At 37.2% G+C, this 15188-nt stretch overlaps 1 protein-coding gene across 2 annotated transcripts in view; it reads left to right on the plus strand.

The window, feature by feature from the left end:
* Positions 1-15188, plus strand: part of CCDC6 (coiled-coil domain containing 6) — a 51203-nt gene that overhangs the window by 20682 nt on the left and 15333 nt on the right. For both annotated transcript variants that reach the window (XM_069019102.1, XM_069019103.1), the window contains exons 3-5: positions 6366-6494; positions 10974-11077; positions 12780-12940. In XM_069019102.1, coding sequence (XP_068875203.1) covers positions 6366-6494; positions 10974-11077; positions 12780-12940 — 394 coding nt within the window. The remainder of the gene's footprint in view (positions 1-6365; positions 6495-10973; positions 11078-12779; positions 12941-15188) is intronic.

Consider the following 15188-nt stretch of genomic DNA (forward strand, 5'->3'; position numbering starts at 1 on the left):
CATTGCTGTATTCTGCAGCTGGAGACTGAAGGCATGTTTAGCCCTGCAGTTAGGAAATACAGTGTTTGGAAACACCACTAGAGCTAATCCCATCTGGCGCTTTTGTTACTGAAAACTGGGCCTTCTCTCACTTTGTCTCTTTGGTGCCTGTTATCATACAGGAAGCTCAGTAGCAAGATAAAATATCCCTTACGTGGTATTACTATTTCCCCTTGCTGTTCTTGAGGACTGACAAGAATGTTTCTGACTAAGAGACATGTTTGCTTTCTAAGTCATACATTTTCATGAAAAACACAGAAGCAGATGGCAGTAAAATAGGGGTATCAACTGTTCTTTTCTAATTGAAGTAAGATGTGGATATCACTATAGAAAAAGCTTTCCACTGAAGTCTCTTGCAGTAAAGGGAGAAATGGTACATTGAACAATGTTGTTTAATTGAAAGGGAGATGTAGAAATCTGTTACAGAACCAGGTTACGTGGGACTGTACCATACACTGTAAAGAGGAAACTAAAACTTACTTTAAAAGTAAAAGCATGAATTACACCTGATTTGTTTGAAGAGTTTTGAAGTCGTATGATGACCTTGCACACAAATTTGTACTGCAAAGTTCTGCAGCAAGTAAGCTGTTGTATCAACTAATTGCTTAAAATATGCTTAGCCTTTTCCCTAGAATTCATGAGATTGTTTTAACAGGTTTTTTAAAGTATCTTTTGCATTCTTAAATTGCTAAAATGATGCAAAATAGGTTCAGACATTACAAAGAGAAATATGAATTTCTTGTCAACCTAAAAGTACAACTATTTTTATTCTTTTTTGCTATGGACTTTCAGAAACTACCCTTTGACTGTTGCATCAAATTAAAGAAAAAGGTAACACTCTACTGTTGTGAAAATATCCAAGAGGGTGCTTGTCTTGTAATGTATGCAACAATGCAATGGCATTGTGCTGTTTGTCTCTTGGAAGCCCTTAATAAGTGCAACTTCATTCTCATTTGTGAAAGATTCAGAGAACCATCTGAAACAGAATGCAGACATAAACTGGAAGTTATTCTCGCCTTTTGTGCAGCATTTGGAGAAAATCCTCAGTTTTGGATTCAACATCATTCCATAAATATTACCCAGCTTTCAGCAGGCAAACTGCAGGTTTCTGCTGAAAGAAAAGCCATAACTTACAAGAGTATGGAGGTAAAATTCTGACCACCGCCTGTTTTTATTAAACAGTATCTCAACCTGCAGCCTTATATTTCATTCCATGTGACCTTGCAGTAAGCCTCATTTAGCCTTTGATAAACATGGTTATGTCAATCAGAAGATTTTAAAATATGGCAGTTCATAAATGCACCTGTGTTCCAAATTGTTAGTCCTGAAGCTGTGTCGTTTCTCTCAGCACCATTAGGTAGCAATTTTTTAAAGTAAACTGTGAGTTTGTCCTCTCTGTGAATTAATAACCCAGGTAACTTGAAAAAGAGAACAGCTGTCAACATGCTGGTGGTGGTGTTGGTGGTTGTGTCTGTGAAGGGTGAGTGGCATGGAATTTCTTGCTTAGAGGTTCACCTGAAAACTTCAGTGCACAGAGGCGATAAGGGTTATATGAATGTTCCTCCACAAGGCCAGAGCTGAAACCTTTGTGCCTTGTGCATAGGCACCAGTGGTGTTTCTGTTTATGGCATATGCTGCAAATGCTATTAACCCTTCCCTTACTCTGGTCTGCAGGTTTTGTTGTCCATGCTTCTGGATGACTTTTCATACCTTTACAGTGGCTCAAGTTATGCAGTGTGGGTGGAGGACTTGTTTTAAAGCAAACAGTTTAATACTAAAACTATTTTTCTGTTTGTGTGTATGCTGAATGCAAATCTCATTTCAAGGCTTGATTGTATCTTTGATTTGATAAACTTGCTGTGAAATGCAAAACCAGAATATTGATATATTCTCCTAAACACCAGTAACATGCTTGGAAACTTACAAATGGTACACAGGAAATGGTCCCTTCCACTAAAGAGCTTACCTGTGGAATTAGGGAACATTTGAATATTACTGTATGTTTCTGTGAAAGTAATTTTTCATCTCTTCAGAGTCTTAGTAAGTTGACATTAGAATATCGATGAGTTGCAGGCAATTTTCTTAAGTAGCAAAGAACTGCAAATAATACCTAATGGTTTTTGTTTGCTGAAAGCTTATCCGTTGTCTGAAGGTTTGATTCTTCAGTTGTGAATCCTGGGAATTAAATCCATGTAGACCAACAGATTAAATATTGCAGAAGAGAAACTCCTGATTTTACAAATAAACTCATTTTTTGGAAAAGGGGGCATTACTGGCACACATCACATGGTCAGTTTAGAGTTTATTACAGTATCTTTTCTATAATCGGATAGTCTTCCCATTATACAGGTGTAGTGCTACATTCCTGGCTAATGTTTTTTAGACCAAGAAGTTAAGATAATCACAATTTCTTTTTTTTTAATTTTCTGAGATTTGTGAGTGCCATACTCATGCTAGAGTATAGTACTCATACTACAATACACTGGAGTGTATTGTAGTAGCAATTCTGTCTTCATTAGGAGAATAATGAACTCAATGCCTGCTTCCATTTTTGGCATCTTTGCTCTGGAGGGAATTCTGGTTAAATTAGATGCAGACTTTGGATGATGACTTAACCAGGAATACAGTAGTCTCCAGTTGGTTGCTTCACCGTTCTCTGGAATTAACTCTTAATGTCTGTGTTCACCAGGCAATGTTGGTCTGACCTGGAATGAAACTCTCAGCATTCCTGCTGTCAGACATTGTGCATCAAATGGCTTCCTGCCTTTTGGATGAGTAAGGGAAAAAATTGCATATGAATCTGTTGTTTTGTCTAAAACTTCTCATTTTGGAACAGAGGAGAGGTACTTCTGCTCAACTGCATCTCATTTTCACTCTCAGTTTTTCAAATATTTACAGCTCTATGCCTGTGTCACAATTACTGCCGTATTATTCTGTTGAAAGCCACCCAGCAGAGGGACTTTTTTCATGGTGCCTGTGTGTTTGTTGCTTTGTCAGACCTTTGTTTGTCACAATTGTAGGGGCTTATGCCTCTCATTCAGCCTGGCCTCTGGAATGAGCTCCCAGAATGTTAAAACATTTTAAATGTGGGAGCTGCCTGCCTGAGCTGCAGTGCTCCTCCTAACAGCCAGCAGGAATCTCCCAGTTCAGCACCATGTGCATTCCTGTTATAAAACACAGACTGACATCAGGTTTGCAATGTCATAAGAAATTAATTTTGAAACCTTTTACTATTTGCCAGACTGAGTCTAAACAGACACAGTAGCACATAAAAGGTGGTGTTTCCACTGGAATAATACTGTCCTTCTGGTGCCATAACATTGCTTAATAATACCTTTTTATAACTGTAACTTTCCCTGCCTCTACAAGCCAAATGAATAAATACACAATTTTATTAGATGCATTTCATTTGTTTAGCATCATTATTAATTTTCTAGGTTGAATGTTGCAGGAATGAAGGAGCACATGCACCTCACCAGAGGTCTTACAGTAAACAAAAGCTTTTTATCACATACATCCTTGACAAATTTCTTATAAGCCTTATATCAATTTACTATATTTTCCCGTGTACTTCATGTAATTATATTTTTTTTACCTGATGAAGTCTCTGGAAAGCTTGGAACAATATTTTTATAGCATCCTCAATCCTTAGTCATTATTGAATGGTAGCAGTATTTTGCAGAGTGTCACTGGAAGCATTTTGATACAGGCTCTGTTCTTGCAGCGGTGGACATGGACATTTGAGTTACTGTTTTGAAATTGAAAGTAGTAAATCTTAAAAATTAATCTTTGGTGAAACAGGGCTGCTCCACAGAGAAATTTATTTTTAATGTTGTTTGATCTTACAAAGTCAGTTACTTTAAGTTGTGCACCAGTCCTTTTCAAAATCAAATTCAGATTTTTTTCAACACCAAATTGCAAATTGGTCCAAGTATCTGTCCTTGAAAGTAAGATGTTACAACATACCAAGATAACAGCATAATGTGTAGTCAGGCAAGTGAAGTAATTGGATGTCTGTACAGAAATGTTTCTTACATAAGTCTGATTCTTGACAATTCTTAAAAAAATTATAAGTCTGTAAACATAAGCTATTACTCTTCCTGCTCTCCAAAATATGATGTGTCAGCTCAAGGATGCAAATGGGATTGTGCAGAATAAACAGAGCCAGCTCATCTGTCATTTATTTGATGAACATCTGGACACAAAGAGGAGGTAGACTGCTGATACAAAATTGTTAATAAATAGGACTTTCAGGATGCAGTGAAGGAAGAAGTGGACAGCTTTTGAGGGCCTGGAATACCTAAAAATAGACTGTACCAGGTCACAGTGTGGGGGATAAATGAGGGTCGTTTTTTTAAGGGGGAACTTGATCCATAGGCTCCATTACTTCATAAAAACACTTCCCACTGTCCCAGAAGTAAGCCAGTACAGTAAAGAAGGAAGGTAAATGTGGTCCTACATTGTATCAGGACACTTGTTCCTACAGAGAGAGTATTACTGTAGTTGTTTAGAACTTAGGTGGACTAAGGCTCACACTCCTGCTGCTAAGCTTTGTGTTTGACAGCCCCACTCTCACTTCAAACTAGTCACTGTCTCTCTTGCACCAAGCCCATCTCTAATCTTACGTAGCTGAAAATTCTCCTTCAGTTTTCATACACAATTCAAGGTCTGTAACACATTGGCATCAAGGTGACACGTTCTAACACATTTTTTTCATTCTCTTTAGCTGGCAGGTGTAGACTGTTGTTACTAGAACTGCATATAATTAAAAACAGTTGGAAAAGACTCTCTTACTTTACTAAGTAAAAGAAATACTATCCACCTGTGTTTTACCAGGGGATATTTTCTCATTGTTAGCAATTCTGTTCTTCAGCATTAAGGTTTCAGCAATAACTGGATTTTGGTTGTTTTGGTTTGGTTTTGTGATCAAAAGAAATAAAAGGGAAAAATTATTTTACCCCATATGAGTGACAGACACCACTCATGTATTTTGGGGGTGTTAGTAGTGTTTTTCTTTCTCTTTGTAAAATGAAGCCAATATTGTCTATTCTAAGAGTTTCCTATTCTGGTCTTTATTTTAAATTGTGAAAAATAAAATCTCAGCATTGACAGGCCCTGCAAACACACTTAACCCCCAAACTTTTCCCATATGTGTATTGCCAAGTTGCTGTCTGCCTGGTGCTCTTCCTCCATGAGCCTTTTGGCTCTGATCTCTCTGCCAGGCTGCACTTACAGACCATTTTGTCTCTACATAGCAGCAAAAGGAGCTGATTCAATGAACGAGCAATTTTAGCTTGTTTTAAAATCAAAGTATATTCCTTCACTGTGGATATCCAGCAACCTTGATTTGTGTCCATGACTGCGAGGTCTCTCTCCATGTCCTCAGGTTCTCCTCACACATTTAAGCACATTTAAACCTTACAGATTATGTGCTAGCCAGAAGAACTGGCATAGAAAACAAAATAAGCAGGTGGGAAAAGTTGCCTGCAGTTTCAGTGGATGGTCAGAACACAATGTAATTACACCGTTGTCTTTCAGTGACATTTGCTTTTCCCTGAGTCAGGTTCACGTGTTTGTACCATGGTGGCAGTCACACTCTTTTATCCACAGGAAGATTTGGATCCTTGTCACAGAGGGACTCTACTCCAAGCCATACTTCATGTTAAAATGAGGGGGTTTTTTTGTTTCTATCTGCTTGAGAGCCTTGAGAGTTAAAGATTCTTTTTTTTCATTGGATATACTAAATGAAAAAAATTCCCTTTGGTATTAAGAAAGTGTATAACATTGATTTGAAATAACCAGTATTTTTTTGTCATCTGAGCCGTTTGATTTTGATAGCATAGGAATAGAAATTAATTTTTTTTGGTTGTTGTTTGTAAACTCATTGCACAGCAATTTCATTAGTATGAGTTCAGTCACGATTTTCATCTTTCAGTTGCCTGGGAGAAAGAAGTGCTAAGACCTACATTTTGTGCTTTGGGTGCTCTTGAGATTATGCATTTAGATTAAAATTTTGTGGACATTATGATAGATTTTTTACTTTTGAAATGTCTATAATGCATTATATATAGCAAATAAAATAACCTATTTTGATTTGACTTAATAATTAGAAATGTAATTTTATCTGCTTTGTAAATATGCAGCACAGTTTAAAATGCTCCTTTTTGAAAGGCTTTTGGGTGGGTTGTACATTTTGAAGTCTTTTGAGAAGCATCAGTAGAGAATTTAACGTGCATTAGGAATAAATGTGTAAATAAATGTATAAAAGGTGCCTAAGTTTATGCTTTTGTGTGTTTAAAATATTTACATGTCTCCTAAATTTTTAGCTGCAACATGAGAAAGCTGAACTGGAGCAGCATTTAGAACAGGAACAGGAATTTCAAGTGAACAAACTGATGAAGAAGATTAAAAAACTGGAAAATGATACAATTTCAAAGCAGCTCACCCTGGAGCAGGTAATTCCTTCATTTCACCATTGTGTGACTGAGAAAAAAACAAGTTCTTCTGTTGTATTAGATTTGACTTAATTTTTTAAGTATGTAAGCAACTGGGCAGTATTGAGGTTATAGAAAAGTCAGTTTGACTTTCAAAGCAATAGAAAAATAACATAATTTCTTACGAGAAACTTGGATTCGTTTTTTTTTATGGCCTTTATAACTTTTAGTAGTCTTTCTGTTGGCCTTCATGTCTGCTGGACAGCAGTGACCTTTGCAAGTGCAGCTACCGGTTTTGTATGATTCTCCTTTTTCTATTGACATGAAAAAATTAGTTAATGGCTATCTAAATGATCAAGTGAGTTCTCTTGATTCGCATGGTAACATTCTTTATGGAGAGACCTGTGAAACAAATTGAAAAGTAAAAAGGTGGGGAATACGTCGTTGCCAGCAAATCCTTACCCAGCATGGAAATTAGCATGAGGTTGAAATAACTCTCTTAGCCACAAGGTGGTGGTGGCTGCCACTTAATCAAAATGCAAAGTAAGCTTAACATACTAAGCCGTTGTAGTCTTTGAAATGTTAGCATGAGCCACAGCTGAAATCTTCATGATATTATTTTTGTCTTATTGTTCTGGACAGACAGACTTGTGAAATCATAAAATTTGAAACTTGTTGCTACATCTAAATGTCAATGATGTCTTGTTCAAAAAGCTTAGATGTGCAAAGGTCTTTAGTATCTGGCTTTGAAAACTTTGTGAAGATGTTAAAATTTGGCTGGCGGGCTTGCTTAGAAATTACATGTGTATTTATGTGTGATCACCTCATGCCTTTGTTTTCTCTCACAGTAAGGTAGAGTAAATCTCAGGTTACTTTGGGCTTCAGCATGCTTTCCTCCCTCACACGAATTCAAAGTGCTGATTGTGCTAATTAACCAGCTGAAGCAGCAGCCTGGGGCAATGGGCAGGATATAGCAAGAAGCAAACAAAGTTGTGAGGAGAGCCACTTTGCCTTTATTGCACACTGAGGAATTAAGGAAGAGGGTTTGCCATGATCTGCAACACAACCTTCAGAACACCTGTTAAACAGGGCTTGGAAGGAGGACTCCAGCAATGCTTTGAGCTGGGCTGCATTGGGATCTGTCACTAATCAGTGAGCAGATAATTACAGCATATGTTCACTGAACTGTTGTTTTTAAAATAGAGAGCATGAATTATCTGTGCTTTGTGTTCTTTCTTTCTCCTTTGCTTTTTTTCATCTGAACTGCTTTTGCCACAGGTGATCAGTAGGTAGCTGATTTATGGTAGTGGTGGCTGCATAGAATATTATTCCATAATAAAAAGTTAAGTTGGATCTTAGGGTTCAAATGTGACCTGAAATAATTTCTTAAGTCAGCTTGAAGTCACCAGAGCATTCTTCTCTGAAGGCAAATGGTGAAGAAATTTGCAGCATGTGACTATTTCGTTAACTGCATGCCTCACTTAAAACGAGCAATAATGTTCTGTGTTACAGTTTGGTGGTTTGATAGGAAATAAATAGCTGTCAGTATTGCCCTACAGAGACCAAGTGTGTGTAGACTTGCTGTTATTATTTTTAACTGCTTTCCTATTTCATACAGTATAGTGAGAAACTAGAATTGATGCAGTTAGGAGTTAAGAAATAACAACTAAACTGCTAATAATCATCTCCTATGTCTGCTTTGAAAGGAGAAGAGATGTGTAAAATCTTCAGGAAAGGTCTTCTTGGAGAGCAACAGAATTAAAGCTACAAAGGGCAAGGTGGAGATGAGAAGCAGAGAAGTAAAATGTAGGATAGTGGGTGTAGGCAGAGATCAGCATATTCAACTTTGATTTGGAAGACCTCCATTTCAGGAGGGAACAGTTGTGCTTGTTAATAAGTTGGCAAGACAGTTGACAACGCAGTGATACAGGAGTACACACACAATGGATATTTTAGCTGCATTTTGAAGTAAAGTAAGTGCACGTGTGAAGGAGTGAGAAGAAACACAAATGGGTGGTGAGGAAGGTTAAAAGGAATTTTAATCTTCCTCTGAAGGGAAGTTAAGGTCTGAAAAGCAAGCAATGCTTCCTTGTTTCCCTGTTTTAATGGTCAAAATTAAGTGATGTTTGATTGGAATGTATCCATGAACCCATGCTGAGTGACACTAGTATTGACAAAGCTGCTGGCTTGGTCCTGAGCATAATCCCATCCTGCTTATTTTAGTTCAGAATATTACCACATTTCTAAAAAATTCACTGACTGGAGTACCTTTCAAAGTACACCTAGTACCAAACCACATATACTAATGCTCTGAATTCACAGCTCTGAACAGGATGCTGCAGTTACTTCTGCTGTAGGTGCCATTCAAGGTGTTCTTCCTCCAATCTTTGAAATCCTGACAGTGGGAGAAACTGGCATGATGCTCATGACTAGGAAAGGAGGATCCTTGTTTCCAGTATGTTTCATAATGCTGAAAATGTGGAATTCTAGATCTGTTTCACAACCTGGTTTCTTTGGTGTTTTGTCAGAGCAGCTTCAGGGCACAACACAAGGGTTATTTGTCTATTGTTGCTGATGGTTTGGCTGTGCCATTGTGCATGCTCTTCTATATGCAGATTTATAATTAATGGACTCCACTGCCTTGGTGATGGCTGCTATAATACTAAATGTAATCTTAGATTTTTCAGATACAGATTTATAAATAATTAACTCTGTCTTTAAATTCCAGTGTGCTCTTCTTCCTACCATTAAAAGATAGGGATTTCTTTTCACCTGTATGTTCTTGTGGTTTTGTTTGTTGCTAGATCAAAACATAGTTGTAAAAAGACTAAGAGTGGGTGACTCTAAGCCATGCTGCATTGAAATGATGCAAAAACCATTGCTGCAGAGGTCAGGACCTGCATTCACACTTTTTTCATCATGTGATTATCTAGATAGCTGTGCAGTCTGTCTTTGGTAGTGTTAGAAGCACAGTGTGCAGATTGCGAGGACATTTTCCGTAGTTTCTTCCCTCTGGATGTTCCCAGCCCCAGGCATTGGCCAGACTGGCTAAGGAGCCCTGAGGCAGAGTGCCCTGTGCTCCTGGGGCTGAGCCTTTTGCTTTCCTACCTCTCCAGCTCCAGCCATGTGGGGAATGAAGTGTTGGTCAGGATCCAAATTCTCATCCACGTGGGGAGGCTGAAGCATGTTGCTTCTGACTTCTCTTTTATTGAAATTTAAGTTCCCTGAGCTGTTACGGTACATCTGGAAACTCAAACATGGAAAGATTTGCTAGACAGTGTTTCTCTTTCTAAGTATGTTCCCTATTACTCATCAACATATGTCTGCTTCTCACAGTAACTAATTCCTCTAACCTTTAAAGGAGAAAGTTGTACATTTATTAAACTTGCACTGGTACCTGAAGTGTGTAGGTTTATTTTTTTGGGGTTTCTCAGTATTAACTTGGTGGTTAGCACTAATAGTTTACAGATTTAGATGCTGCAACAGCCCTTCAGCCAGTGATGTACTAAATGGAAATAGTTTCTTTCTGGTTTTGGTCTTTCCATTTTCTAATGTGAGATCATTTGCCCAGCAGAAAAGTGGTGTTAATGAAGGCTTGGCTGGGAAAAATGCTTCCATGCTATTTTCCACCTGTAAAGGTGTTGATCTGTTCCCAAATATTTCATTATTGCCAACTTTTTGTGTTCAGCTACGTTGCTACTGAGTAAGATCAGCTGTGCCTCTTAAAATTCTCCTGTATTAATAATACTTATATTGTATTTCTACTTAAACACTAATAATAGATTTCTTCATGTATGGGTCTACATTATATATTTTATTAACTTTAGAGTAGAAGGTTCTACATTGTATCTTTTATTAACTCGTAGTAGAATCAAGAATGTTTGTTCACACAGTAAGTGAACATTATTAATGTCAAGCTTTTACTTTTATAAAGCCCTTGCTTCATAAAGACAGAATTACATTTGTTTTGCTAGTAATGATTGATAAAGTAACATTTAAGGCAGTTCACATAACTTTTTTTTTTACTATTTTTGTTATGTCCTTTATCTAACACAAGGCACACAAGGCAAACATGGCTTCTCTTCCATTTCTGGATTATTTAACTATCATTCTTCCACTAAAAAAGTCTAAAATTATCCAAAAGAATTGTTGGTGTAGTGAACAGTAAATTCAGTTTGAATTTCATAGATTTATGGAATAGGACATGTCTTTGAATAGGTTTGTCACGTCATCAGTGCCTGCATGTCCAGGGTTCATGCTCCTCCTTATTGGCCAGAGACAAGTTCTGCGAGAAAAACTTGGGTTAAGGAGATAACAACTGTGCAACTACTGAATCTCTTGATTTTTCCAGTGCACTGTGCCTGAATTTTGTCTCTTCTTCCCCTTCTCCTTGCTCTTGTAGAGCATTATGTAAAATGGGGTTGTTGGAGTTTTCCTGATGCCAGTTTCCTTGCAAAAAATACAGGCCCATCATTTCTTCTAATTGTTTTTCCTCTCCAGTTAAGACGTGAGAAGATTGACCTTGAAAATACTTTGGAACAGGAGCAAGAAGCACTAGTGAATCGTCTCTGGAAGAGGATGGATAAGCTTGAAGCAGAAAAACGGTTTGTCTTCTTGCAGTGCACTCCCTACTGTGGGAGAGTTTTAATACCTCATGTTCTGGATTAAATATGTTCATCTCTGTCCCACAAGAGTTGTCTGATCTGTGAAAACCTGGAAGATGAAGCAGTTGTAAAGTTCCTTGTTTGCATGATGGCATATCATTGATTGCTTAAAGTGGATACAACTAACCAGTCTAAGAAATTACCTGGGAAAGCTTGAAGGAATTTACTGAATTATTTCAACTGCTGATAGCGTCTTTCTAAAGCTTCTTGTTTGTGGTCAGCTTTAGGTTCATGGTGTTTTACTGTATTTATTATACGAGAAGCTCTTGGTTTTTCCCTGTCTCCTTAAAGAAAACTTCAGCTTTTTACAGTGGTGTGCACTCATGTCATTGAGACTTCCCAATGCTTCTTTAGTAGAAGTTAAGACAGTGACTCTTTATATTCCTGGAACAGCTACAATTTAAAATATATATGAAAGCAACCATCTCTTACGTGTTATAATACAAAAACTCTGTTTGGGGAGGAAGTAGGAGAGAAAATTGATTAATGATTATTAATACCTATTTTTTAATGTGTTTAAATATTGTTACATTAGTGTGACCCTCTAAATCTTGGCTGGGGCCTCAGAAAACACCTGAGCCTGAATGAACTGCAGGTTTTGTAGTTTTATTTTACAGAGCCCTGCTGTGTGGAGGGTGCTCTGAAGAGCTGCATGTGATATTCAGCAGTGGTAAATCCATAGCAGGATGAGCCTTTGGTAGGATTTTTGTGTATCTTAGATTTAAAGCCTTCTTTAAGGCAAACCATTTCTGGTTTGATTTTTCTCAGTCTGTGCCCCTTCCTATGAGGAGCTGTGGTGGAGTCAGACCCTGCTTTAGTACACTTTGTATGGTACCCGTAAATATTATACCACACAAAAGGTTGTGCTTGCATGATGCTGCCCCTGCTCTTCAGGGCAGAGTTGGATCTGGCCTGTCAACATGTTCCTTTTAAAGTTTCATGCTTTCAGGCTGGAAAATCCTCCTATGTTACCTCCAAAAATCATCATTTAGAAACTATAATATCTACCATGTGCTTATTTCATAACAGGAGTTCATTAATCCTGAATTTACTATCAGTTATTTGAAGTGTTTGAAACCTTGATTATATGGAGCACCTTAATACCTTTCTGTTTGGAAATCAAAAAAAAAAGGGGGAGCCTATTTGACTGTCCTTCAGAAAATGTCTATGAAATTATTTTGGTAGTGGTGAAATGCAGAAAAACCTCTGTTTCAGCATTGACATACTTTACTCATCATCAATCTTCACTATGTGTCCTTTCTCTAAGAACATAAATGTAAAAACTCATTAAATGAATTTGCTTAGCAAAGATTTTGTGTAGTAAGTAGCGTTTGAGTACAAAACTGAGATAACTATTTATAGTCTAGAATTTGTTTTTCCAGAACCATATGTAGTAATATTTCGAAATGTCAGTGTCTGAATATGTTAGAAAATTCATCTGTACTAGGACAACAAATTTTACTTTTTTTATTTTGAGTTAGAGACTAAACATTATAACTTCTCCCAAATTTATCTGCCCCAGAACAGTAGTTAAAAAAAATTCTACATACCTGTCAGAATCCGTGCAGTGGCCTACTGGGGGATATAAGAGGTTTTCATTTCGTTAGAATGGAAGGTAAAGTTTGCACTATTTCTCATATAGAATTTTGCAGGAGAAATTAGACCAACCAGTATCTGCTCCACCATCACCCAGAGACATATCAATGGAGATAGACTCTCCAGAAAATATGATGAGACATATCCGGTTTTTAAAGAATGAAGTGGAGAGGTTAAAGAAACAACTGAGAGCTGCACAGTTACAGCGTGAGTAAACAACTTGTTTCAAATCTTCTAGGGTTTGTGTAATGTAAGATTTTTATATGTACTTTCTTGAGTTTGAATTTAAGGTGGAGAAAAATGGGGCAAGTTTGGATGACAACATTTTCATAATTGCAGTGTTATTGCTTGTTGATGTATTTATACTGTAGTTAAGGGGGTTCTTTAGGTTTACTAAAAGGATGACTGAAAGAATCAAAAAATAATCCTTGAATATTTTGTGCCAGAAAAAGATGTATCTTTTTTTCAGAAACTTAGCAGTATTTCAACATACTAATTTTTCAAAACATTTATAGCCTACTTTGTAGGAGTCGTTGCAAATTGAGAATTACTCAAAAGAATTAAGAGCTAGCAAAATAAAGGTCAGCTGTATGTAAGAATTCCACTTGTTAATGATTGTGGCAACCTGAGGCAGCTGTTGCACAGTATAGCAAGAGTAATTTACTGTGTGCTTTCCTATGTAAGATGGCTTTGAAGCATGAAGAGCTGTGTAGAAGTGATCATGTTCCTGTTGTGCAGGGCTGGGGCCCCTTGCCCAGCAGTAGGACCTGCATTTTGCCCTGCCTTCCCAGGAAGAGACTGCACTGAGCACATGGGCTCAGCTGCCAGGAGGCTGCTGGCACCTTCCCTTGGACTTTGCAATGCCAGTCCTTTGTTCCTTCCTGCTGAATCTAAAATTCCTGTCTGAGAGTCAGCAGTTGTGCCTAGTTCCGAGTCAGTAGCTTTACACTGCAGCTGATAAGTGAGTAGATACCTCACCACATGGCCAGAGGAATTTGGGCAAATGCAGAACAGGCAGTATTATCCTCTGCTGGCCAGCCAGGCTAACTGGAATATTTCAACCTCCATTTAAAGAAGGAGCTTGCTAGAAGCAGCAACCTTCCTTCAAGACAGAGATGATGGATCGAGAGTGCTCTTTTGCAGAGACCTTGTGCACAAGTTTGTAGCATTAATGTGGCTGTTAAAAGAAGATAAGGACAGCTAATCTTTGTACTTGAAAATTCTGCACTGCAGCCGTCACTTACTAAAGTTCAGAACAAGAGCAAGGCCTTAGATTTAGAGTAATCTTTGTGCAAATCCAGCCTAATTAATTTCATTTCAAGTATCTTCTATTTTTAAAGTGGGTTTTTTTTGAACTACTGTGGTTTAGAGTAAAAACATGGAAAGCATATCAAGTCAAATTCTCATTGAAGAGCTAGGTTTAAAAGAACTCTCCCTTTGTGAGCAGGTTAAACAGAACTGCAGTACAAATGGCAGAGCTTATAGGAGTGGTGGATGTGCCAGCCTGCAAGCAGAAGATGAAACTGAAATACAGTTTTCAGATTGGTGTTTGCAACACATGGCCATTAGAGAACCTCTAGTATTCTTAAGTATTTAATGAAATCTGCTTATGGAATTCTGATACTTGTATTACATTTTTTATTTCTGAAGCACTTCTAGGAACTGGTTGATATGATAACAGTGTAAAATAAGTGACACTGTTACATTTAAAAGTGGTATTTCCACAGAAGAGAGATAAATCCCATGTTGTTAATAGTTTGGGAACAGGTTTCTAAAACAGGAATATTCTTTTCCTTGAAGGTTGCTGCCTAGAGGAGTGATGACAAAGCATGATGAATTGTTTTGGGTTTTCTTAATGTCAGGGATTCAATGTAAACTTGATCAAACATTACAAAATCTCACAAGATACACTATGTGTGTCATAAATCTTCATCAGTATTCAATTTTATTTAAGTAATCTGTCACAAACCTTCATAACTTTTCATAATTTGACTTTATCAAGTTGAAGTAATCCGTGATACCAGACCATTTAAGTGTTGTTTGCTGAACTTGCTTAGAATTGACAACTCAAATTGCCCTTTGATATACAGAGTAAACCTCCTGTTGACTTTTAACATTAAAATTGAATACAATTTTAATATTAATATTTTTCAATTGGCACATGTTCTGCTGGACAGTTGCTATGATAAAATGTGTAATTGAAAGAGTGCTGTAGAATATATATAAGGTAGCAATTTTAATACAAGCTTGAGTTTGGAGTTTCAGAACTTGTGTTGTGCTTCTTCCTTCAAAATGAAAATACACCTGTAAAATAGTTTCTTCTGTGTGTTGCAGGAAGATTTTGCAAATGTGGAATAGTATTTTAATGGAGCAGGAAACAGTATTTTTTCTCAATGGTTTTACTAATGCTTTCTTAATGAATTTTTTCTTTCTTTTCAAATTTATTTAAATAAGT

The sequence above is a fragment of the Aphelocoma coerulescens genome, chromosome 6, assembly GCF_041296385.1.
Source record: "Aphelocoma coerulescens isolate FSJ_1873_10779 chromosome 6, UR_Acoe_1.0, whole genome shotgun sequence".
In the NCBI taxonomy this organism is placed as follows: domain Eukaryota; kingdom Metazoa; phylum Chordata; class Aves; order Passeriformes; family Corvidae; genus Aphelocoma; species Aphelocoma coerulescens.